This window comes from Melanostigma gelatinosum (genome assembly GCF_949748355.1).
Source record: "Melanostigma gelatinosum genome assembly, chromosome: 13".
NCBI classification, from domain to species: domain Eukaryota; kingdom Metazoa; phylum Chordata; class Actinopteri; order Perciformes; family Zoarcidae; genus Melanostigma; species Melanostigma gelatinosum.
Genome location: NC_136646.1, coordinates 25,754,183 through 25,781,304, shown reverse-complemented (window position 1 = coordinate 25,781,304; position 27,122 = coordinate 25,754,183). Strand labels below are relative to the sequence as shown.

Below are 27,122 nucleotides of genomic sequence, written 5' to 3'. Positions count from 1 at the left end.
GTTTAGCATAAAAAAAAGATAATACGTCAGTTACAGCTGTTAGATTCCACGCTCACCCTCCGGTTAGCACCATTAGCTCATGTAGCCCCATTAGCACCGTTACCTCATGTAGCTCCGTTATCTCCATTATCACTGTTATTTCCGCTATCACCGTTAGCTCCGTCAACACCATTAATAACATTAGCTGCAAATCGCCGGCTCACCTGCCGCCATCTTGAGAGCCGCGTGGAGACAAAAACACAAGTTCTCAAACTCATGTTTGGCCCCTTTAAAGATAAACAATAAAATACACCAAACAGTATTACAGACACCTTTTATATAATAGAATTATACTTTATTCATCCCCAAGGGGAAATTTGTCATGAAATTTATGTTATGTTAAACTGAATGACATTTGAAGATGTGGACCGAACGATTAATCAACCAATTTAACTAAAGTGGCAAACTGATAAATAAGCTAACACGTTTAGCGCATTTTATATATATATATATATCTTATAATATCCTGAGAGGTTTTTAAATGCGGATGTTTGAATATAAAGTCCAGTTGTTGGTCAGGTGGTGGAGTAAAAGTACTATTATCGTAGTACTGTGGAGCCACAGTGTGTAATATGGGAGGTATTTTGGTGTAATAACACGGTTCTGAGTCCGTGCTGACATTTGGTGAATGACTGATGTTATTTTCTAAAAAAGGCAAAATGGCGTGAGGGGGCTGACTGGCAAGGGCGCGAGCGTGCACGAGATGTGGACATGTGGGCGGGAAAATGCTGCTGCGCCTCTACTCCGGTCTTTCCGACCCGAACCAACCGAGAGGGAGCTGTAACACGCGCGAGGCGGAGATAGCGAGCCGAGCAGCCGGAGGAGACGAGCCGAACTCCGGGGTGGATTTTTTACATTTTACGCCTAGTTTTCCGTCGGGGAGACCGGGCAGCCGGCGGAGGAGGGGTGGGTCTCCGGTACACGAGAATGAGAGAGCCGGAAACATGAACGGAGCAGTGTACATTTCGTTCTTCCAGGGCCAGCTGGAGTCGGTGCTGGAGCAGGTCGTTCAGCTCGCGGTCCAGGAAATCAGCAAGACGGTGGGCTCCAGTCTCAACACGCTGCTGCTGGAGGCCGCCGTGAAGGAGCAGGAGAACCGCCGGCTCCGGATCAGGCTCCAGGGAGGAGGCGACGGCAGCAGCGGACAACAAAAGACAGAACCACCACCGCAACAACAGCTTCTTCTTCCCGGCGTCCCCACCGACATACGCCGTCTGGAGCAGCGAGGACGAGTCGTAGGTAGGTAGATTGAGCCCCTCCCCCTTCTCCTGTGGTTATACAACACGCGCATTCACACGTAGAAACACGCCAACACAACAAGCGCGAGGGCACTCCTCCTCCTCCCTCTAGCTGCACGCGACGCGTTGCGTAACTCTGCAGAGGTCCGTTTAAAAGCAGCAGACAGCAGAGGACCAGGACCCATGGGGGCTCCTTAGACCGGGACAAAGAAGCTCCAGTCTGGGTACACACTGGGCCTTAATACGGGTCAGAATAACTCGATAATTGGGGGTTTAATTGGAGAATAATGGAGAACGGAGCAGGATATAAAGCTGATTTATGGTATAATTTAACATATTGTCAATAAGAGACACATGTAAACTAACATACCAGATAGATATAAATAAAATACATTAAAATATAAATAATACATGTATATAAATAAAGAGAAAAGGTCGTATTGTGTCTTTACAAACACACATACATATATATAGTATGTATACATATACATATACATATATATACATGTGTATATACATCAAAGGCAGTGCATGCCAGTCGTGTGTTTTACGGCCTGGTTATAATAAGAGAAGCAGCAGCCAGGCCTCCTCCTCCCTCCATAAATAACATGGTGTCATGTGACACAGCAGCTTTTACTTTGACGTTCTGACTGGAACACGAGGGAACGGTTGTAGAACCAAAGACGTTATTGGCTGTAGATAGAATATAGAAACATGAACTCAGACTTTTTACTAATTATCATCATTATGTAGTTATGATGATCCATGCTAGTAAAGCAGCATGGATCATGTGATGAATCAGACGGAGTTTAGTTTCCTGATGTCTGGACTTTAACAAGTACGATATAATATATATATAAATCTGTATATTATATATATATATATATTTATATATTTATATATATATATATATATATATATATATATATATATATATATATATATATATATATATATATACATATATATAAATATATATATATATAAATATATATATATATATATATATATATATATAAATATATATATATATTTATTTATTTATTTATTTATTTATTTATTTATTTATTTATTTATATATATGTATATACCAGAAGAGGGTGTAAAATGCTTAATCTCTGCAGCTTGTTTCAGCTCTGCTTTATAGAAGGCCTGTTGTTATTATGGGATGGTGAGATGGATCAGGGCCCCGTGCCTCGTACGTGGCTAACTGAGTTAGCCGGATACTTTTCAGGATAAGATGACATAAATCAGGCTTTTCGGTTCCACGAAGCAAGTTCGGCAAAATCACCATGGCAACACATCCAAAAGCTTGAACCTGCTCCAGCGCAGGCTAACTGAAGGTAGCTGGATAAGCTGCCACTCCCCCGGAAAACATGGCCGCTCCCGTCACATACGGTAGTCTGATGCGCTTGCGCATATACTGGGGGTTATACGGGAGTTGATGAAATGCATGTAAAGTGAGACACACGTGATCCTTAAAAGCAGCGGAGCAAACTAAGAAGCCTCTGTTGCATTAATGTGCAGCTCCCTTCCTCAGAGATCCACTGATGAAGGAGGATATTAGTTAGATGAGCGTTTTATAGGGAGAGACTTCTTCCACATCGCCAAGATCCGTCATCACATCACGATGACTTCCTGTACGAGCGCTGTCCATTCTGCCCACAAGGAATCATTTCTTTCCAGAGCTTCTGGAGCAGACATTGAACACCACACTGCCTGTCCCACAGACTGGATGCAGCCTTGAGCTGTTGTGCGAGTGCTGCGTTGTTGTAGTGTCGGCGATGCGGAGAACATGGGGAAAGCCGCTGCATGCCGCGCTGCGCTGTACCAAAACTAAGGAGATTGTTGTTGACTTCAGGAGACGCCACACTGTACACCTGCCACTGACCATCGATGGTGCTGCTGTGGAGCAAGTAGAAAGCACCAAATTCCTGGGGGTGCACATCACTGACGACCTCTCCTGGGCCACCAACTGCGCATCACTGGCAAAGACAGCCCAGCGGCGCCTCTACTTCCTTCGCAAGCTGAAGAGAGTAAAAGCCCCCACATCAGTGCTGAAATCATTTTACAGGGGCACCATTGAAAGCATCCTATCCAGCTGCATCACTGTGTGGGGTGGTAGCTGCACCCAACACAGCAGGAAAGCACTCCAACGCATTGTAAAGACAGCCGGACAGATCATCGGTGCCCCACTCTCCTCGTTACAGGAAATATACACCACCCGCCTCACCCGGAAAGCCATTCAAATTGCAAGCGACACCAGTCACCCTGCACATAGTCTGTTCAGCCTCCTACCCTCTGGAAGAAGGTACAGGAGCCTCCGCTGCCGCACCACCAGACTAAAGAACAGTTTTACCCACCAAGCTGTCAGGACACTGAACTCTCTCCCCTCACTCCCCCCAATCATATCCTCCAGCCTGAGGGAAGCTGAAGCTGAAAGTACAGAAGTACTGTAAATATGTACTCATATTTATATTTATATTATATTTATTGCCCACTTTTCACACACACACATACACACACAGTATTATATTAATTGCCCATTTTCCCATCATTATTATATCAATTGCCCACCTGCCCCTACATTATTAATTATTTATTATATTAATTGCCCACTTTTCCCGTTTTTATGTGTATTGAATGTTTTATTGTAGTATAGTATATGTTTTAACTAGGATATCAGTCTTCACTTAGCCTAGGAAGTGTTTTATGTTTTATGTGTTGTGCTGCACTTTATGTTCCACCGTGGGAGAGTGGGAAACGTTATTTCGATTCCTTATATGTCCTGACATGCAAGAATTGACAATAAAAGCTACTTTGAACTTTGAACTTTGAACTGTTGGTCCAGTTGATTTGGCGCTTAATAAACTTATGGATGTGTTCATCACGTCACCATGGCACATATTGTGCTGACTCAGCATTCTGAGTCATGTGTGTGTGCTTAGTGTGTACTTGCTCTCATGTCCTCTTGATGGCTGGTTGCATACATGAGGTTAAAGCACTCATAATGATATGAGTGTTATTAGTACAGCAGCACATCATTACTGTAGAACATGATGAAGGTGGATCATGATGAGAACACAGAGAATCACACACTATTGATCTTCACTGCTTCAGTTGATTGAATGTCTGATGATGAATAACACACACACACATACTGATCCGCCCACACACACATATTCACACTGCTAGTTCTACATGTGATCTACACACACATGTACACACACACATACAGTACATGATGCATGAGGCATACAGCACATATGTCCTCATGTTAATGAGTGTCATTGGATCCTCGTTGGGCTTGTTTTTATTGTTATTCTGAAGAGTTGAGATCATTATTGTCGCTGTAGATCTCATTGGATGATGCATCATGAAGTCTACTGCCAGCAGCACATAAAGACATGTCATGTGATTGGTTGGGCTGATGAGGCATTAAAATGAGCCGCTTCATTTCCAACACTGACGCATTGAACGTGTCTGATGTGTTGCCGTGCTTCTTGTCTGGTCCTCTCAGCGGTGCCGCTGTTATATTTTGCTGTGATTACGGTCTTGACTTCCTCACATGCGTTCATGATCATCTCCTGCTCGTCAGCGGAGAACAAAGAGGCTCTTTCTGTGACTTTATTTCACATTGGACTGTTAGAACATCATGGTTTGGGTGATCCACGCTTCCCCCTTTAGAAGTAGGACGTGCACGCGCAACCATCCTGATCCTGATCGTCTGGGTCGCATTAAGTGTTTGAGAGGATCCGCCTCGGAGAAAGCGAGACAGCCTGACTTCAATCATCTCGTTAGTTTAAGCTGCTAAAGGACATTTGATCGACTGAGTGAACCACTACGAGGAACGGGTCTGAATGAGTCTGATCGGTCTGAACAGTACGGACCTCCTCCATCACAGAAGCTGTCACTCATCCAGACGTTCTGTGTGTTTGTGTGGGTGTATTTCAGACACACACACACACATGCAGAGACACGTGAGACAGAGAATAAACCATGCATGCATACACACACATCTGTGCACTCGAACACACACGGCTGACACGCCCCCCCCCCCCCCCCCGCTCCCTAAAACCAGGCCAGCAGGACGACAGAGAGGATCTCACAGGTCACAATGCTGAGCACTTAATGTGCTGGTTTGACTCCCAGTCTGGAGCTTTCACTCCTCCCGTGTGATGATGATGATGATGATGGGAGGTCATCAGCAGCATCATCATCTTCCTCATCAGCATCATCGTCATAATGATCATCATCAGCAACCAGTTTAAACCCTCACCAACTAGTACCAACTAGACAGATAGATCGATAGATATAAACTTTATTCATCCCCAGGGGGAAATTCGTTTGTAGCAGCAGCAATTTACAGAGTAAATATAACGTATGGAATGCACAATATCTACAGTACAGGAAAATAACAGAGCAGAAATTGAATTGAAGGAATAGATTCATAAAAAACAAGCTAGAATAGAATAGAATAGAAAATAGAAATGCACAGTATATAGCATGAATATAGTGGTATTAATTAAATTAACAACTAGTAAACTAAACTAAACAACCTGGACAGTAGAGGCAGGATCACCAACAACAAGCAACAGCGTGTAGCGGTGTTCATGTGAAGGACGACGATCTGGCCCGAGCTGTTTCATTATGAAGTCTGATGGCAGAGGACAGGATGTTCTCCTGAATCTGTCCTTGTGACAGCGGAGCTGCATCAGTCTGTCCCTGCAGGAGGTGGTGCAGAGGGTGGTCCTGGTTATCCAGTATGGATGATAGTTTCTTCAGTGGCCTCCTCTCCACCACCTCTTCCAGATTGTCTTGTTTGCAGCCAATGATGGAGCCGGCCTTCTTAACCAGTTTGTTCAGTCTGTTGGTGTCTCCGGCTCCAATGCTGCTCCCCCAGCAGACTACAGGAGTCCAGTGCACTGACCACAACAGACTGTAGAACATCTCCAGCATCCTGCTGCACACGTTGAAGGATCCAAGTTTCCTCAAGAAGAAGAGTTGACTCCTCCCCTTCCTGTACACAGCGTTGATGTTCTTCCAGTTCAGTCTGCTGTCGATGGAGACACCAGGTACTTGTCCTCCTCCACCATGTCCACTAGGGGTGTCACGGATCACAAACCTCACGGTTCGGTTCGGATCAACAAAGAAAAGGGGAGGAGACTAATATAACTTTGCTTTCCATTTGTTAATTAAAGAACTTCAAGAACACTTAAAGCAAAGAACTTTGGGCGATAGTCTTACATGAAAACGAAAATATTGAAGATGTCCAATTTGAAAAAAATGAAATAAATAAATAAAAACAATACATTCAAGAATTCTGTTCAGTTTCAGTGCAACATGAGGTCTGTTGATATCCTCGTCCTTTCATCAACACTGAAAGAAAGAAACAGCCAGTGAGCTTCCACTGTTTACACTGAACTGCTCAGCAACAACTTGGTCTGTGTTTACTTCCTGTCAGGTCATTCAAATACACAACAATGTTACATTACTGTGACATTTTCAAAAAGATGAGAATATCTCCATTGTCTGGGGAGAGGGTCGACCTTTCTGTGGTGACTGGAATATTATTGGGCCTGTCTAGCTTCACTCTGATGCTTCTGTCAGCACCTGAACCAGGTGTGTGTGTGTGACTCTCACAGAGGGGGCGTGTCTACAGCACCTGCCCCAGGTGTGTGTGTGTGTGACTCTCACAGAGGGGGCGTGTCTACAGCACCGGACTAAGAATCACTCCGCCGTGGTGAAAGCGGTCTCTGCAGTCTTGTCCTTCTCATAGAGGTCTGGAACAGCTTCACACTGAAGTGGGTGCGTGAGTGGATTTCGTAGCGTGGCTCAAGCATTTTAACCAGATTTAGAAATCCTTTGTTTTCTACACCAGAGTGTCCCCGTCGCTGACAGACGGGATGGTGTCTCTTCATGTGTGGACATGCCGATGTTTTGCCGTTGTCGTGTCTTTCTCTTTAAATAACGCCGACATACCGTAACGCTTCGTCCACCACCCTCATCCGTCATTATACGTTACAGGGAAGACAAAATGTTCCCAAACTTGCAACTTAAATGACGCCGCGGCTTCTGCCATTCCTCCGCTCGCCATGACGTCACCGTTAAATGCTTCTAAGCTGCTCCGTTCACTGAACACACTCCTGCTTTATGTCTGTTCACTGACACTCTGCACTGATATTCGGGGACTTGTTACTTGAAAAGGAACAGCAGCAGTAGAACTTTACACACTATGACGATTACACTGTAAAAAAAAAAAAAATACTGGATTGATCCGCGGTTCACAAGTGATCCGAACCGTGAGGGCTGATCCCAACGGATCGATCCGTGATCCGTGACACCACTAATGTCCACATCCTCTCTCAGAAAAAGAACTAAAGAAGAGAGGAAAAAGTGGAAAAAATACAAAAAAGTAGAACACACAGAGGAGCTGCTGCCAACTAGTACCAACCAGTTTAAACTCCTACCAACCAGTATCAACTAGTTTAAACCAGTATCAATCAGACCATCAGGTCAACCAGTACCAACCAGTTTGAATGGGACCAACCAGCAGTCCTCCCATTAACCAGAGACGAGGCTGATGAAGATGAAGAGTTGTTACCTGATAGTAGTCTTGGTGATGCTAGTTAGCGGCGTGTGAACAGAGACACTGGACCAGTGGAACCAGCAGAACCCTGCGTGATGGGACCGGTAGAACCGGCAGACCCCGTGTTGAATCCTCTTTGTTTACCTTTTTTTATGTCTCCATGCTTCTACTGGTAACCCCAGCGTTTAACATCACGTGGCTATGAATTGTGGGTAATTCCCTCAGTCAAAGTCTGCAGAAATGTGGACTCACAGAAACTCTGAACCCTCAGAGTCCGCGAGACTGGAGAGAGTTAGATAAACTCAGACGGAGAGATAATGAGGACCCCACACGCTCGGGTCAGAGGTCACCGCTGTGGGGGGGGGGGGGGGTCCACATGTGTGGTGTCTGCTCACTGTGGAGAGGAACAAAGGAGGAGGGGTTTGTTAGTGTAAGTGATGAAATTAACTCCTGGAGATCAACTCAGACTCTTTCAAACTAAAGCTGGGACACTTCAAAATAAAAGCATGTAAAGACCACATGCTTTGAGCTGGTTAGATTTGTATTGAAAATCAACATTTTTAGAGAAGTTTTAGAGCGCTTTATCTCTGCTAGTATTATATAATTTCGCAAGAAATTTTGACAGTGTGGCTTCTACTGCTCGAAGACGTAAGATACATGGGGCTTTTATTTTGAAATGGGGGGGTCCTCTAAAAATCTCTACGATCTGAATGACTGTATGTATGTCATTCTCAATCTCTATCACTCACACACATGCACACAGACATACATGGAGAGAGTAAGTGTGTAAGACAGACTGAATATCTCTAAGTCATGTGTGCGTGTGCACACTGACACACGTCCGTGTGTTTATCAACGTCACCAATTAGACCAATCACAAACTTTTATGGGGTGACCGTGGCTTCCTGGGTAGAGAGGGTTGTCCGCTATCCTCGGCTGCTACATGTCCTGTGTCGAAGTGTCCATGAGCAAGACACTGAACCCCTAACTGCTCCCCGGCCGCCTGCATGGGCAGCCCACTGCTCCTTACAGGGATGGGTCAAATGCAGAGAATAATTTCCCCACTGTGGGACTAATGAAGGAATGTTTCTTCTTCTTTTTGTTCTTAAACACCTGTGTGCCTGCATGGAGAAAAAAATGGGGAAAACCTGCCAAACAAATCCTTAAAAACCCCATAACCGTAGCTCCTATTGCTCCGATATTAATACCGGAGAGGAAGGATGACTTGAAGAACAGATCGTGTGAAAATGGTGTCGGTAGTTTAAAAAAATGTGGCTTCAGTGGCGATCTAGAAATGTTCTGTGGAAGATGTTCTTGGAGTCAGAAATAACATTGGTCTCTATGGAGCAGAAAGCTGGGTTTCCTCTCAATTAGAGGCTGTAGTGCAAAATGTGTAAGTTTGTTTCCACAGTCATTTGTCTAGTAGGGGTGGGGAAAAAAATCGATACAGCATAGTATCGCGATATTTTGCGTGCCGATATTATATCGATACATGGACGCCAATTATCGATTTCTTATTTTATAAACAATAAAAAAAACTTACGATCTCCACGATACGATCTCCACACTATACGATCTCCACTATACGATCTCCACACTATACGATCTCCACACTATACGATCTCCACACTATACGATCTCCACACTATACGATCTCCACTATACGATCTCCACTATACGATCTCCACACTATACGATCTCCACACTATACGATCTCCACGATACGATCTCCACACTATACGATCTCCACACTATACGATCTCCACGATACGATCTCCACACTATACGATCTCCACGATACGATCTCCACACTATACGATCTCCACGATACGATCTCCACACTATACGATCTCCACGATACGATCTCCACACTATACGATCTCCACGATACGATCTCCACACTATACGATCTCCACACTATACGATCTCCACACTATACGATCTCCACGATACGATCTCCACACTATACGATCTCCACACTATACGATCTCCACTATACGATCTCCACACTATACGATCTCCACACTATACGATCTCCACACTATACGATCTCCACACTATACGATCTCCACTATACGATCTCCACACTATACGATCTCCACACTATACGATCTCCACACTATACGGTCTCCACTATACGATCTCCACACTATACGATCTCCACACTATACGATCTCCACACTATACGATCTCCACTATACGATCTCCACACTATACGATCTCCACACTATACGATCTCCACACTATACGATCTCCACACTATACGATCTCCACACTATACGATCTCCACTATACGATCTCCACACTATACGATCTCCACACGATACGATCTCCACACTATACGATCTCCACGATACCATCTCCACACTATACGATCTCCACGATACCATCTCCACACTATACGATCTCCACACTATACGATCTCCACACTATACCATCTCCACACTATACGATCTCCACGATACCATCTCCACACTATACGATCTCCACACTATACGATCTCCACACTATACGATCTCCACACTATACGATCTCCACACTATACGATCTCCACACGATACGATCTCCACACTATACGATCTCCACACTATACGATCTCCACACGATACCATCTCCACACTATACCATCTCCACTATACGATCTCCACACTATACGATCTCCACACTATACCATCTCCACACTATACCATCTCCACACTATACCATCTCCACACTATACCATCTCCACACTATACCATCTCCACACTATACGATCTCCACTATACGAGCTCCACACTATACGATCTCCACACTATACGATCTCCACACTATACGATCTCAACACTATACGATCTCCACACTATACGATCTCCACACTATACCATCTCCACACTATACCATCTCCACACTATACGATCTCCACTATACCATCTCCACACTATACCATCTCCACACTATACGATCTCCACACTATACCATCTCCACACGATACCATCTCCACACTGTACGATCTCCACACTGTACGATCTCCACACTATACGATCTCCACACTATACGATCTCCACGATACGATCTCCACGATACGATCTCCACACTATACGATCTCCACTATACGATCTCCACACTATACGATCTCCACACCATACGATCTCCACACTATACGATCTCCACTATACGATCTCCACACTATACGATCTCCACACTATACGATCTCCACACTATACGATCTCCACACTATACGATCTCCACACTATACGATCTCCACTATACGATCTCCACACTATACGATCTCCACACTATACGATCTCCACTATACCATCTCCACACTATACCATCTCCACACTATACCATCTCCACACTATACGATCTCCACTATACGATCTCCACACTATACGATCTCCACACGATACCATCTCCACACGATACCATCTCCACACTATACCATCTCCACTATACGATCTCCACACTATACGATCTCCACACTATACGATCTCCACTATACGATCTCCACACTATATGATCTCCACACTATACGATCTCCACTATACGATCTCCACACTATACGATCTCCACACTATACGATCTCCACTATACGATCTCCACACTATACGATCTCCACACTATACCATCTCCACACTATACGATCTCCACACTATACCATCTCCACTATACCATCTCCACTATACGATCTCCACACTATACGATCTCCACACTATACGATCTCCACACTATACCATCTCCACACTATACCATCTCCACACTATACCATCTCCACACTATACCATCTCCACTATACGATCTCCACACTATACCATCTCCACACTATACGATCTCCACACTATACGATCTCCACACTATACGATCTCCACACGATACGATCTCCACACTATACGATCTCCACACTATACCATCTCCACACTATACGATCTCCACTATACGATCTCCACACTATACAATCTCCACACTATACGATCTCCACACTATACGATCTCCACACGATACCATCTCCACACTATACGATCTCCACACTGTACGATCTCCACACTATACGATCTCCACACTATACGATCTCCACACGGTACCATCTCCACACTGTACGATCTCCACACTGTACGATCTCCACACTATACGATCTCCACACTATACGATCTCCACACTATACGATCTCCACACGATACGATCTCCACACTATACGATCTCCACACTGTACGATCTCCACACTATACGATCTCCACACTATACGATCTCCACACGATACCATCTCCACACTATACGATCTCCACACTGTACGATCTCCACACTATACGATCTCCACACTATACGATCTCCACACTGTACGATCTCCACACTATACGATCTCCACACTATACCATCTCCACACGGTACCATCTCCACACTGTACGATCTCCACACTGTACGATCTCCACACTATACGATCTCCACACTATACGATCTCCAGACTGTACGATCTCCACACTGTACGATCTCCACACTATACGATCTCCACACTATACGATCTCCACACGGTACCATCTCCATACTGTACGATCTCCACACTGTACGATCTCCACACTATACGATCTCCACACTATACGATCTCCACGATACGATCTCCACACTATACGATCTCCACACTATACGATCTCCACTATACGATCTCCACACTATACGATCTCCACACCATACGATCTCCACACTATACGATCTCCACTATACGATCTCCACACTATACGATCTCCACTATACGATCTCCACACTATACGATCTCCACACTATACCATCTCCACACTATACCATCTCCACTATACGATCTCCACACTATACCATCTCCACACTATACCATCTCCACACTATACCATCTCCACACTATACCATCTCCACACTATACCATCTCCACTATACAACTAATACACTTGGTGGTGATGTTTATGATGAAGATGATGATGATGATGATGATGGTGGTCTCTCCTCCTCCTCCAGACCAGCTGAAGGGGGTCATGGAGCAGGTCCTGGACTTTGCGGTCCACGAGCTGACGAAGATCGTTGAGGCGTCGTTTGACGACCTGCTGCTGGAGATCACCAAGATGGAGAGAGAGCAGCTGGACCTGGGGGAGACGCTGGACAGGGGGGGGGGGGGGGGGAGGAGCCGGGGGGAGGAGGAGGGGGTCAGAGAACGACTCGGTGTCACCCAGCGGCTCTGAGGACACGAGGGAGGAGATGACCGATGTCACCAGAGAGATGCCAAGGAGAGATGGTGAGTGGACACCTTTAAGTGAGAAGTCACGGTGTACCGCTGGACACCGTGACTTCTCTCTTCTCCTTCTCCACTTCCCCTCCTCTTCTTTCTTACCTACTTCCTCTTGTTTCCTTCCTCACCTCCTCCCTCTCTTCTCCTTCCTCTTCTCCTTCTCCACTTCCCCTCCTCTTCTTTCTTACCTACTTCCTCTTGTTTCCTTCCTCACCTCCTCCCTCTCTTCTCCTTCCTCTTCTCCTTCTTCACTTCCCCTTCTCTCCTTTCTCACCTCTTCCCCCACTCACCTCCCTTTCCTCTCGTCTCCTCTCTCACCTCCTCCCTCTCCTCTCATTGTCTCCTCTCTCCCCCTCTCTCTCACCTCCTTCCCCTCACCTCCTCTCTCCCCCCCAGGGCCGGACCGCCCCCCTGTCCTCTCTGTGTCTCAGGACTGGGTTCCTATCCTGGACAAGGTCTTTGGTCAGAAGTGGTGCAGCGATGTCTGGCAGATCAAGGAGCTGGATGGAGGAGGTGGGCGGAGTCTTAATGAAGGAGGTGCTGATCAAGTGGCTCCTCCCTCCACCCCCTCTGTGACCCTGGAGCCCTCCCCCTCCTCCCCCCAGCAGGACCCCCGCTGGACTCCTCTGGAGGACATGGAGGTGTTTTCTCCTGATGAAGAAGCTGCAGACGCTCAGAGGAAGACCAGCAGATCTGGATCAGGACCTGGACCCCCCCCCAGCCCTACAGGTGACTCAAAAAAACGTGTGTGTGTGTGTGTGTGTGTGTGTGTGTGTGTGTGTGTGTGTGTGTGTGTGTGTGTGTGTGTGTGTGTGTGTGTGTGTGTGTGTGTGTGTGTGTGTGTGTGTGTGTGTGTGTGTGTGTGTGTGTGTGTGTGTGTGTGATCACTGCCCTCTACTGGACATCAGACTCATAACCACTAACAGGAACATTGTGTTGCAGTAAAAGATCAGAGTACTACTACAGTTAATGCAGTACCTGTGTACTGAGGCAGTGGTTCTCAAACTGTGGGGCGCGCCCCTCTAGTGGGGTGCAGCGGTATTGCAGGTGGGGCGCAGGAGGAAATGCTGAATTTGTTTATTTGAAGAACTTTATTCATACCTGCAAACTTGTCGCTTTTCGGCGAAATTCGGCGTTTTGAATCAAAATATATCATCCACGTGAATCGTGTAGATCCGTAGAGGTTTTTTTATGGGGGGGGGGGGGTTCAACTGGCCAGCCAGCGTTTCTCAGATTGGAGTGAGACGAGGAGAAAAGGTGATCTTCTCAATAGAACATCTTTGACGTGCGGAGTCTCGGCCAATCAGCGTTCAGATGCGTACAGCGTCTTTCCCTCCGTTACAGTTTATGTTCCGTTACCGTTCAGACTTGCTGGGTTACGTTAACGTCCGCTGCATGCGGAACTTTGTCAACTGTTAGCGTTCGTCATTGTCACGATTTAGAAGGAAAAACGTAACGTGACGAAACATGCAGGGCTGGATAAAGGCGGAGCTGGGCCTGGATAAAGGCGGAGCTGGGCTGGATAAAGGCGGAGCTGGGTCTGGATAAAGGCGGAGCTGGGCCTGGATAAAGGCGGAGCTGGGCTGGATAAAGGCGGAGCTGGGCCTGGATAAAGGCGGAGCTGGGCTGGATAAAGGCGGAGCTGGGCCTGGATAAAGGTGGAGCTGGGCTGGATAAAGGCGGAGCTGGGCTGGATAAAGGCGGAGCTGGGCTGGATAAAGGCGGAGCTGGGCTGGATAAAGGTGGCGCTGGGCTGGATAAAGGCGGAGCTGGGCTGGATAAAGGTGGCGCTGGGCTGGATAAAGGCGGAGCTGGGCTGGATAAAGGTGGCGCTGGGCTGGATAAAGGCGGAGCTGGGCTGGATAAAGGTGGCGCTGGGCTGGATAAAGGCGGAGCTGGGCTGGATAAAGGCGGAGCTGGGCCTGGATAACGGCGGGGCTGGGCTGGATAAAGGCGGAGCTTGGCTGGATAAAGGTGGAGCTGGGCTGGATAAAGGCGGAGCTGGGCTGGATAAAGGTGGCGCTGGGCTGGATAAAGGTGGAGCTGGGCTGGATAAAGGTGGAGCTGGGCTGGATAAAGGCGGAGCTGGGCTGGATAAAGGTGGAGCTGGGCCTGGATAAAGGTGGAGCTGGGCCTGGATAAAGGTGGAGCTGGGCCTGGATAAAGGCGGAGCTGGGCTGGATAAAGGCGGAGCTGGGCCTGGATAAAGGCGGAGCTGGGCTGGATAAAGGCGGAGCTGGGCCTGGATAAAGGCGGAGCTGGGCTGGATAAAGGCGGAGCTGGGTCTGGATAAAGGCGGAGCTGGGCCTGGATAAAGGCGGAGCTGGGTCTGGATAAAGGCGGAGCTGGGCCTGGATAAAGGTGGAGCTGGGTCTGGATAAAGGTGGAGCTGGGCCTGGATAAAGGTGGAGCTGGGCTGGATAAAGGCGGAGCTGGGCTGGATAAAGGCGGAGCTGGGCTGGATAAAGGCGGAGCTGGGCTGGATAAAGGCGGCGCTGGGCTGGATAAAGGCGGAGCTGGGCTGGATAAAGGCGGCGCTGGGCTGGATAAAGGCGGAGCTGGGCTGGATAAAGGTGGCGCTGGGCTGGATAAAGGCGGAGCTGGGCTGGATAAAGGCGGAGCTTGGCTGGATAAAGGCGGAGCTGGGCTGGATAAAGGCGGCGCTGGGCTGGATAAAGGCGGAGCTGGGCTGGATAAAGGCGGGGCTGGGCTGGATAAAGGCGGAGCTTGGCTGGATAAAGGTGGAGCTGGGCTGGATAAAGGCGGAGCTGGGCTGGATAAAGGCGGCGCTGGGCTGGATAAAGGTGGAGCTGGGCTGGATAAAGGTGGAGCTGGGCTGGATAAAGGCGGAGCTGGGCTGGATAAAGGTGGAGCTGGGCCTGGATAAAGGTGGAGCTGGGCTGGATAAAGGCGGAGCTGGGCTGGATAAAGGCGGAGCTGGGCTGGATAAAGGCGGAGCTGGGCCTGGATAAAGGCGGAGCTGGGCTGGATAAAGGCGGAGCTGGGTCTGGATAAAGGCGGAGCTGGGCCTGGATAAAGGCGGAGCTGGGTCTGGATAAAGGCGGAGCTGGGTCTGGATAAAGGCGGAGCTGGGCCTGGATAAAGGCGGAGCTGGGCTGGATAAAGGCGGAGCTGGGCCTGGATAAAGGTGGAGCTGGGCTGGATAAAGGTGGATCTGGGCTGGATAAAGGTGGAGCTGGGTCTGGATAAAGGTGGAGCTGGGCTGGATAAAGGTGGAGCTGGGCTGGATAAAGGTGGAGCTGGGTCTGGATAAAGGTGGAGCTGGGCTGGATAAAGGTGGAGGTGGGCTTGGATAAAGGTGGAGCTGGGCTGGATAAAGGTGGAGGTGGGCCTGGATAAAGGTGGAGCTGGGCTGGATAAAGGTGGAGCTGGGCTTGGATAAAGGTGGAGGTGGGCCTGGATAAAGGTGGAGCTGGGCTTGGATAAAGGTGGAGCTGGGCTGGATAAAGGTGGAGGTGGGCCTGGATAAAGGTGGAGCTGGGCTGGATAAAGGTGGAGCTGGGCTTGGATAAAGGTGGAGGTGGGCTTGGATAAAGGTGGAGCTGGGCTGGATAAAGGTGGAGCTGGGCTGGATAAAGGTGGAGCTGGGCTTGGATAAAGGTGGAGCTGGGCCTGGATAAAGGTGGAGCTGGGCTTGGATAAAGGTGGAGCTGGGCTGGATAAAGGTGGAGGTGGGCCTGGATAAAGGTGGAGCTGGGCTGGATAAAGGTGGAGCTGGGCTTGGATAAAGGTGGAGGTGGGCTTGGATAAAGGTGGAGCTGGGCTGGATAAAGGTGGAGGTGGGCTTGGATAAAGGTGGAGCTGGGCTGGATAAAGGTGGAGCTGGGCCTGGATAAAGGTGGAGCTGGGCTGGATAAAGGTGGAGCTGGGCTGGATAAAGGTGGAGCTGGGCCTGGATAAAGGTGGAGCTGGGCTGGATAAAGGTGGAGCTGGGCTGGATAAAGGTGGAGATGGGCCTGGATAAAGGTGGAGCTGGGCTGGATAAAGGTGGAGCTGGGCCTGGATAAAGGTGGCGCTGGGCTGGATAAAGGTGGAGCTGGGCTGGATAAAGGTGGAGCTGGGTCTGGATAAAGGTGGAGCTGGGCTGGATAAAGGTGGAGCTGGGCTGGATAAAGGTGGAGCTGGGCTGGATAAAGGTGGAGCTGGGCTGGATAAAGGTGGAGCTGGGCTGGATAAAGGTGGAGCTGGGCTGGATAAAGGTGGAGGTCTAAACAGACGTGAGTGAGCTTCCTGCTGTCAGTGTTTTAAACACATTGATATTCAGGGTATGATGAATGCAGCCTCTGCTCCAAGGAGATGAACAACAACAAGGGCTCACGTGTCCTCATCACACTGTTCACTGTGACGAGCACAGCCAGTGGACCAACAGGCCCAACAGGTAACAGATATTATTTTACTTTTAGAATGCTATATTTTAAAGCTCATATTTAAAATAAAATGCTCCTGATATGTGTGAGCATATCTGCACTCATTTCGTTTTTTACAGGTTGCACTTTATTGTTATTGTCTTGAAAAGATATTCAGTGCAAAACAGGTGCATTGCAGCCACAATAAGCTATTTTTGCCAAATACTAGTTATTTTTTGCACAGATTGAACTTTATTTACATCCTTCTAACAAAGTGATGCACATTGTGTTTGTTTCTGTCTGATGGAGTAATCTGGTTTACTTAAAAGTGATCGCAATTGTCTTTATTCTATCATTTGAAAAAGCACAGATGGAGGAGTCACAAAATGTTATTTCAATAAAAGTTCAACATGGAGCATTTTGTTACAATTTTGTTGGGGCGGTGGGGCATGAACATTGTCCTTCCTCCAAAGTGGGGCGCGACAGAAGAAGTTTGAGAACCACTGCACTGAGGGGTCAGACTGGTCTCTCATGACCCTGTCTGGTCTCTCTCTTGTCTCTCTAGACCCTGACCCTAGTCTCTCTGGTCTCTCTGGTCTCTCTAGACCCTGACCCTAGTCTCTCTTGTCTCTCTAGACCCTGACCCTAGTCTCTCTGGTCTCTCTCTGGTCTCTCTAGACCCTGACCCTAGTCTCTCTTGTCTCTCTAGACCCTGACCCTAGTCTCTCTGGTCTCTCTCTGGTCTCTCTAGATCCTGACCCTAGTCTCACTTGTCTCTGGTCTCTCTTGTCTCTCTAGACCCTGACCCTAGTCTCTCTGGTCTCTGATCTCTCTGGTCTCTCTAGACCCTGACCCTAGTCTCTCTGGTCTCTCTGGTCTCTCTAGACTCTGACCCTAGTCTCTCTGGTCTCTCTCTGGTCTCTCTAGACCCTGACCCTAGTCTCTCTGGTCTCTCTCTGGTCTCTCTAGACCCTGACCCTAGTCTCTCTTGTCTCTGGTCTCTCTGGTCTCTCTGGTCTCTCTAGACCCTGACCCTAGTCTCTCTTGTCTCTGGTCTCTCTGGTCTCTCTGGTCTCTCTAGACCCTGACCCTAGTCTCTCTTGTCTCTGGTCTCTCTGGTCTCTCTGGTCTCTCTGGTCTCTCTAGACTCTGACCCTAGTCTCTCTTGTCTCTGGTCTCTCTGGTCTCTCTAGACCCTGACCCTAGTCTCTCTGGTCTCTCTCTGGTCTCTCTAGACCCTGACCCTAGTCTCTCTGGTCTCTCTCTGGTCTCTCTAGACCCTGACCCTAGTCTCTCTGGTCTCTCTCTGGTCTCTCTAGACCCTGACCCTAGTCTCTCTGGTCTCTCTCTGGTCTCTCTAGACTCTGACCCTAGTCTCTCTTGTCTCTGGTCTCTCTGGTCTCTCTCTGGTCTCTCTAGACCCTGACCCTAGTCTCTCTGGTCTCTCTCTGGTCTCTCTAGACTCTGACCCTAGTCTCTCTTGTCTCTGGTCTCTCTGGTCTCTCTGGTCTCTCTGGTCTCTCTCTGGTCTCTCTAGACCCTGACCCTAGTCTCTCTGGTCTCTCTCTGGTCTCTCTAGACTCTGACCCTAGTCTCTCTTGTCTCTGGTCTCTCTGGTCTCTCTGGTCTCTCTAGACCCTGACCCTAGTCTCTCTGGTCTCTCTCTGGTCTCTCTAGACCCTGACCCTAGTCTCTCTGGTCTCTCTCTGGTCTCTCTAGACCCTGACCCTAGTCTCTCTGGTCTCTCTCTGGTCTCTCTAGACCCTGACCCTAGTCTCTCTGGTCTCTCTGGTCTCTCTAGACCCTGACCCTAGTCTCTCTGGTCTCTCTCTGGTCTCTCTAGACCCTGACCCTAGTCTCTCTTGTCTCTGGTCTCCAGGGTCTTCGGGGCGCCGCTCCTCTGCCTCGATGCTCCACCGTCTCCTGACTCTTCCGTCTCAGCTGCTGGAGGAAGAAGACGCCGCTGAAGAGACGATGTCCGTCCTGTCGGGGGACGGAACGGGTGAGCTTCCAGACCGGGTCGGTCCATCTCCTACGAGGGGGGAGGAGGAGGAGGAGGAGGAAGAGGAGGGGGAGGAAGAGGACAAAGGGAGGAAGGTGAGGAAGGAAACATGTCTCATAAAATAACAGCTGATCTTCTTCTTCTTTGGTTTTAGACGATCTGACGATATACATACAGCGGGTAAAATAAGTGTTGAACACGTCACCGTCAGTAAATATGTTTCTGAAGGTGATGTTGACGATGTCGGTAACAACCCAGACGAATAGGTTCATAGATGAAGTTATGTGTAATAACATGGAATCCACAGGGGACAGTACTGAACACGCTCACTGAAATATATGTAATACTTCGTACAGAAGCCTTTGTTGTGATGACAGCTTCCTGTTTGGAGACACTAGCGCATGCATTGCTTTTGACCCATTCTTCCACACAAACAGACTTCAGAATCAGAAACCGTTTATTGCCGTGGTATGTTGAACAAACAAGGAATTTGACATGACGGGAGGTGCGTAACATTTAACAACAATCAACAATGCAAAGTACAAACAAATTAAATTTACAGAAAATATAAGATAAAGTAAAATATAATAAAGTGAAATATAAGATAAAGTGAAATATAAGATAAAGTGAAGTCGAGTGCACAAGCGGACAGATACCAGGACTATAGACCAGTGAGGTGTAGTGTGAGAGTGTCGAGCGTAATAGAAGGGATGTGCGGGGGAGTGACCGGTGGGACTTTGTCCTGGGGAGGACAGATGAGTGAATGATGCGCTGCAGTCTGTCCTTGTCCTTGGCTGTGGCTGCAGCGTACCAGAGCGTGATGGAGGAGCAGAGGATGGACTCAATGATGGCTCTGTAGAAATGCACCATCATTGTCTTTGGCAGGTTGAACTTCTTCAGCTGCCTCAGGAAGTACATCCTCTGCTGAGCCTTCTTGGTGATGGAGCTGATGTTCAGCTCCTACTTGAGGTCCTGAGATATGATGGAGCTCAGGAAGAGGAAGGACTCCACCACGTCAACGGGGGAGTCACACAGGGAGATAGAGGGAGTCACACAGAGAGATAGAGGGAGTCACACAGAGTGATAGAGGGAGTCACACAGAGAGATAGAGGGAGTCACACAGAGTGATAGAGGGAGTCACACAGTGATAGAGGGAGTCACACAGTGATAGAGGGAGTCACACAGAGAGATAGAGGGAGTCACACAGAGAGATAGAGGGAGTCACACAGAGAGATAGAGGGAGTCACACAGGGAGATAGAGGGAGTCACACAGTGATAGAGGGAGTCACACAGAGAGATAGAGGGAGTCACACAGAGAGATAGAGGGAGTCACACAGAGTGATAGAGGGAGTCACACAGAGAGATAGAGGGAGTCACACAGAGAGATAGAGGGAGTCACACAGAGAGATAGAGGGAGTCACACAGGGAGATAGAGGGAGTCACACAGTGATAGAGGGAGTCACACAGAGAGATAGAGGGAGTCACACAGAGTGATAGAGGGAGTCACACAGAGAGATAGAGGGAGTCACACAGAGAGATAGAGGGAGTCACACAGAGAGATAGAGGGAGTCACACAGAGAGATAGAGGGAGTCACACAGGGAGATAGAGGGAGTCACACAGTGATAGAGGGAGTCACACAGAGAGATAGAGGGAGTCACACAGAGAGATAGAGGGAGTCACACAGAGTGATAGAGGGAGTCACACAGAGAGATAGAGGGAGTCACACAGAGAGATAGAGGGAGTCACACAGAGAGATAGAGGGAGTCACACAGAGAGATAGAGGGAGTCACACAGAGTGATAGAGGGAGTCACACAGAGAGATAGAGGGAGTCACACAGAGAGATAGAGGGAGTCACACAGAGAGATAGAGGGAGTCACACAGAGAGATAGAGGGAGTCACACAGGGAGATAGAGGGAGTCACACAGTGATAGAGGGAGTCACACAGAGAGATAGAGGGAGTCACACAGAGTGATAGAGGGAGTCACACAGAGAGATAGAGGGAGTCACACAGAGAGATAGAGGGAGTCACACAGAGAGATAGAGGGAGTCACACAGTGATAGAGGGAGTCACACAGAGTGATAGAGGGAGTCACACAGAGAGATAGAGGGAGTCACACAGAGTGATAGAGGGAGTCACACAGAGTGATAGAGGGAGTCACACAGAGTGATAGAGGGAGTCACACAGAGAGATAGAGGGAGTCACACAGAGAGATAGAGGGAGTCACACAGAGAGATAGAGGGAGTCACACAGAGAGATAGAGGGAGTCACACAGAGTGATAGAGGGAGTCACACAGAGTGATAGAGGGAGTCACACAGAGTGATAGAGGGAGTCACACAGAGAGATAGAGGGAGTCACACAGAGTGATAGAGGGAGTCACACAGAGAGATAGAGGGAGTCACACAGAGAGATAGAGGGAGTCACACAGAGTGATAGAGGGAGTCACACAGAGTGATAGAGGGAGTCACACAGAGAGATAGAGGGAGTCACACAGAGAGATAGAGGGAGTCACACAGAGTGATAGAGGGAGTCACACAGAGTGATAGAGGGAGTCACACAGAGAGATAGAGGGAGTCACACAGAGAGATAGAGGGAGTCACACAGAGAGATAGAGGGAGTCACACAGAGTGATAGAGGGAGTCACACAGAGAGATAGAGGGAGTCACACAGAGAGATAGAGGGAGTCACACAGAGTGATAGAGGGAGTCACACAGAGTGATAGAGGGAGTCACACAGAGAGATAGAGGGAGTCACACAGAGAGATAGAGGGAGTCACACAGAGTGATAGAGGGAGTCACACAGAGTGATAGAGGGAGTCACACAGAGTGATAGAGGGAGTCACACAGAGAGATAGAGGGAGTCACACAGAGAGATAGAGGGAGTCACACAGAGTGATAGAGGGAGTCACACAGAGTGATAGAGGGAGTCACACAGAGAGATAGAGGGAGTCACACAGAGAGATAGAGGGAGTCACACAGAGTGATAGAGGGAGTCACACAGAGTGATAGAGGGAGAGTCACACAGAGAGATAGAGGGAGTCACACAGAGAGATAGAGGGAGTCACACAGAGTGATAGAGGGAGTCACACAGAGTGATAGAGGGAGTCACACAGAGTGATAGAGGGAGTCACACAGAGTGATAGAAGGAGTCTGAGTGATGGAGGCATGTTGAAGGTTCCGTGTTCCTCTTCTATGAACTCTGATCTTTAGTTCCTTCATAGACATTCTATTGGATTCATGTCAGCTGATCGTCTGGGCCGTTCTAGGAGCTTTATTTAGTAAAGTATATATTAGTGCTGGGCAATGATTCAAATATTTAATCGTGATTAATCTCATTGTTATGGTAAAGTTCAATAATGAATTATAAAGTAGTGTATTGTGCACTTTTATTTTAAAGTGCTGCTCTATGAACTAAAGCGCAATAACATTTGGTTCACGAGATGCAGGCAGCATGTTTCATACTTAATGTGAATATAATTCATACTTTGTTGGCATCTTATTCTGAAAACCGGATGTTGGTCTGAAGAAACCGGATGTTGTCTCACGTTAATGTTTCCGCTAACTTTCAAAGTCCTTCGCTCCCGATCTGTGCGTTTGAATGTGTTTACGGTGAATGTCAGCATGTAGCTGCACTAACATGTGAGTGTGTGTGACTTTACCAGCGATGTCCAGTCGTCTCCAGGCAGAGCAGCGGAAGCCTTTTCTCTACGGCAACCCTGAAGGGACATCACATCTCTAATGCAAAACCATAAACATGAGGCAGGCTGACTACAGGATGTTTGCTGGCTTTATCCCACTGTTCTTGTCGTCCTCTTGTTGTTATGTATGTGTATTGTCTCTTGTCTTTCAATTTAAAAAAAAATAATAATAATTATAATAAATAAATAAAATGCGATAAAATAATTGTCGCCGTTAATTGATGAATGCGTTAACGCGAAATTAACGGGTTAACTTGCCCAGCACTAATATATATACATACCTCACAACTGAGTGGGAGGAGCCATGCTCTTCAGACACGCCCCCTTGAGAGTCTCACCAGCGAGGATTTGGCATTTCTGCTTTTTTGCTGTAACCGTTACACCCCGAATCAGAATCAGAATCAGCTTTATTGGTCATGTGTGCTTACGCATACATGGACTTTGTCTCCGCTCTCGATGTACAAACACACATTTACAATAAACAAGAAAATATATATAAAAGAATAAAGAAGGGCAGCAAAAAAAGTAGAACAGATGTAGGTATAAATATTTAACAGCTATATGCAATATATCTATATATCTATATATATACACACTTTTTATATATATATACATATACATGTGAACATCAACCTATAGACAATGGCATGAGTTGTAAGTGGTGGTAAGAGTGTAGTATGACTTATTCATTGTTCATGAGAGCGACGGCCACTGAAAGAAGCTCTTCCTGTGTCTGGTGGTCTTGGTGTACAGAGCCCTGTAGCGCCCTCCAGAGGGGGGGAGGTGAACAGCTTGTGTCCAGGGTGTGATGGTCTGCAGAGATCTTTCTGCCCGTTTCCTGACTCTGGAGGTGAACAAGTCCAGGATGGAGGTCAGGCTGGAACCAATGACCCTCTCTGCAGACCTGACGGTCCGTTGCAGTCTGTTCTGTCCTGTTTGGGGTCCGATCCAAACCACACAGTGATGGAGGAGCAGAGAACAGACTGGATGATGGTGGAGTAGAACAGGATCAGCAGCTCCTGAGGCAGGTTGAACTTCCTGAGCTGGAGCAGGAAGTTCAACCTCTGCTGGGCCTTTCTCCTGATGGTGTTGATGTTGGGAGCCCACTTCAGGTCCTGGAGATTGTGGATCCCAGAAACCTGAAGGTCTCCACAGCAGACAGTGTTGTTGAGTCTGGTGAGGGGGGGCAGTGTTGGGGGCTCCTCCTGAAGTCCACTGTCATCTCCACAGTGTTGAGCTTGTTCAGCTCCAGGTTGTTCTGACCACACCAGAGGACCAGCTGTTCAACCTCCCGTCTGTACGCAGACTCATCCCCGTCCCTGATGAGGACGATGACCGTTGTGTCCTCTGAGAACTTCAGGAGTTTAACCGTTGGGTCCTCTGAGGTGCAGTCGATGGTGCAGAGGGAGAAGAGCAGTGGGGAGAGACCACATCCCTGGGGGGTCCAGCGCTGATAGTCCGGGTGCTGAATGTGATTTTTCCCAGCCTCGCCTTGGATAATATGTGTGTGTCTATATATATAATTGTTGTGTTGTGTGTTGTGTGTCCAGAGGAAGAGGAGGAGGACCTGGTCAGAGTGTGATGTCTGTGGTCGGAGGTTCAGTCGTATTTCTCTCCTGAAGTCTCACCGTCTGACTCACGCTGTCATCACGGCCACCTCCTCGTCTCCCGTTGGCTCCGCCTCCTCGTCTCCCGTTGGCTCCGCCCCCTCCGCTCTGCGCTGCTCCTCCTGCGGGAAGAGGTTCTCCTCATCGACCCGCCTCCAGAGCCACGTCCAAAACCAGCACCCAGAGAACCGGACCCTAAACCCAGAGAACCTCCTCCAGAGCCACGCCCAGCACCAGCACCCAGAGAACCAGTCCTGAACCGGAACCCGGAGTTTCACTGGAACCGGAAAATCAGAAACGGGATCAACAGAACCAGACCGGTTTTAGTTTTTAGAATCTAAACTTTCAGCTGTTAGCAATGTTTTTCAAAACTTTTTAAAGAAACCTGACATACAAAAACAAAAAGGCCCCAAAAACCTGATTGGTTCGTGACGGACCAATCAGGAGTCTGATCACTGAGACGTGAACGAGGTCCAGAAGAAATCAATCAAAGAGAAAAAATCTTTTTCTACAATTAATAAGAAACGTCGATCAAAACAACGAAAGAAAAAGTTTTAAATTCTGTGAAACTTTAAAACTTTATTTCATCACAGAAAGAGTTCAACGTGAAGTTTTAGGAACTTCAAAGAACTTTAACAAGTCAGTAAAATAATGATTATTTAATGTTATTTGAACTCATTTCAAGTTAACTTGAAACCAACGTAGAAGCTGAATTTGATGAAAGAAACGTAACCGTAAGAGAGGAAGTATTGATGAGGAGGTGACTCCTCTTCCTCTTCTCGTCCCGGTGGAGGAAACGAGCTGCAGGTGAGTTTCAGTCTCGACAGGTGAACTTTTCTTTTTCTTTTCTTTTGCAATAAGCTCGTCTCCTCAGCAGTCGTTTCCTGTGTCCTGTCTCCTGTGGTGGTGGTTTGTTTTTAAAGAGCCCTTTTTAATTGTTTCTCTCAACAAACACTCTTTTTATTTTTTCTTCAATATTTTTCTGGATCTTTGAGGATGTTTTTTTCTTGCATCACTACTCGTTAAAAACAGTAAAAAGGAGGAAGAAGTTGGATTGTGGACTCGGTGTTTGTGAATTCATCTTTACGTTTGTTGTACAGGTTTGCTTTGAGAACTGATGATGAAACGAGAGAAAAGTGGAAGGTTTCTAAATCTATGCTTCCTTCTTTCTTTCCTTGCTTCCTTCCCTCATCCCTCGTTCAGTGACCTCATGTTGACACACACATACCTCCGGAGAAACACAAATAACCGTATATTTATATATATATATATATAAACCGCTATATATATATATGTGTGTATATATATACATGTATAAAAACACAAACAGAAGACTAAATTACTCTGAGTGTGGAAGCTCGTCAGTGGAGATAATCGGACCCTTTTTCCTTTGAATGTTTTTAAACCTCGTCGGCAACATGAAGCGAAGAACATTGATTTGATTGTTCACGCTTCTAAGGAAACATGGTGAATGAAAAGCTTTGCTTTGATGAATCCTCGTTAACGTTCTGCTTCAGCAGCTACAGCTGCTCGTCTGCTTCGCTAACGTCTGAGTGATTCAACCGGCCTGCGTACGTGTTCACATACCTCATTTTATTTGTCTTGTCAAACGTTTCCAGTGTTTCTTCTTCGTTCCTCTCGCCACACAGACCTCATTACCTCAGTAGATGCTCTGCGTCCGTATGTGACTACAATAATGTTCTCTTTACTTTCTGTTTGCATTTTAGATGTTTGTTGTTTCTTTGAAACAGAACCTGATGCTGACGAGTAAAAACCACAAAAACATAAACGTCTCAGGGTTGAATATTAATTCCCTGAAGAATATAAATTTTTTAATGAATAAAGAATATAGTTTTTTAGGACTTAAATAAGTAATTTTAACAAAGTTATAAGAGATATGGAAGCCCATTGAGGTGAAGACAAGCAATATAAAATAATTAGATTTGACGAGAATAAAAATACTTAATCGTAAGTCAAAACTCTAACTTGGACAAATTAAAAAATGTTTTGCTCACTTATAATTTTGACGTCAAATGTTTTTACTTCACGTCTGGTCAAAAAGAACAAAAAAGATGCTAAAAATAAACAACGAGACGTAAACATAAACTTACAAGAATAGAAAGTTAAAACCACAAGAAACAATAATCAGCCTCTTCCAGAAACACACAACCAGAGTATGAACATGTTTTACTCGACAGCGTCATGTGACCCGTTACCATGGTGACCCATCTGTTTACAAAAGCGAGCGGGCGGCGTGACGACTTTTTGCCAAATTATTGAATCTGTGCCACAATAATTCATCACAATGAGGCCACAAATTATAACTTGAGCAGGAAGTTATGAATTAGTAACGGG

The 27,122-nt window shown here is 47.1% G+C and overlaps 1 protein-coding gene across 1 annotated transcript in view; it reads left to right on the top strand.

Annotated features, from left to right (window-relative positions):
* Positions 1-509: 509 nt before the first annotated feature.
* Positions 510-27,122, top strand: part of LOC306786745 (uncharacterized protein) — a 27,374-nt gene continuing 761 nt past the window's right edge. Inside the window, exons 1-6 of the mRNA XM_079281591.1 lie at positions 510-1,278; positions 12,826-12,961; positions 13,011-13,099; positions 13,490-13,822; positions 19,340-19,557; positions 24,711-27,122. The exon at positions 24,711-27,122 is cut by the window's right edge and continues 761 nt beyond it. Coding sequence (XP_079137717.1) covers positions 765-1,278; positions 12,826-12,961; positions 13,011-13,099; positions 13,490-13,822; positions 19,340-19,557; positions 24,711-25,025 — 1,605 coding nt within the window. The 5' untranslated portion in view covers positions 510-764 and the 3' untranslated portion in view covers positions 25,026-27,122. The remainder of the gene's footprint in view (positions 1,279-12,825; positions 12,962-13,010; positions 13,100-13,489; positions 13,823-19,339; positions 19,558-24,710) is intronic.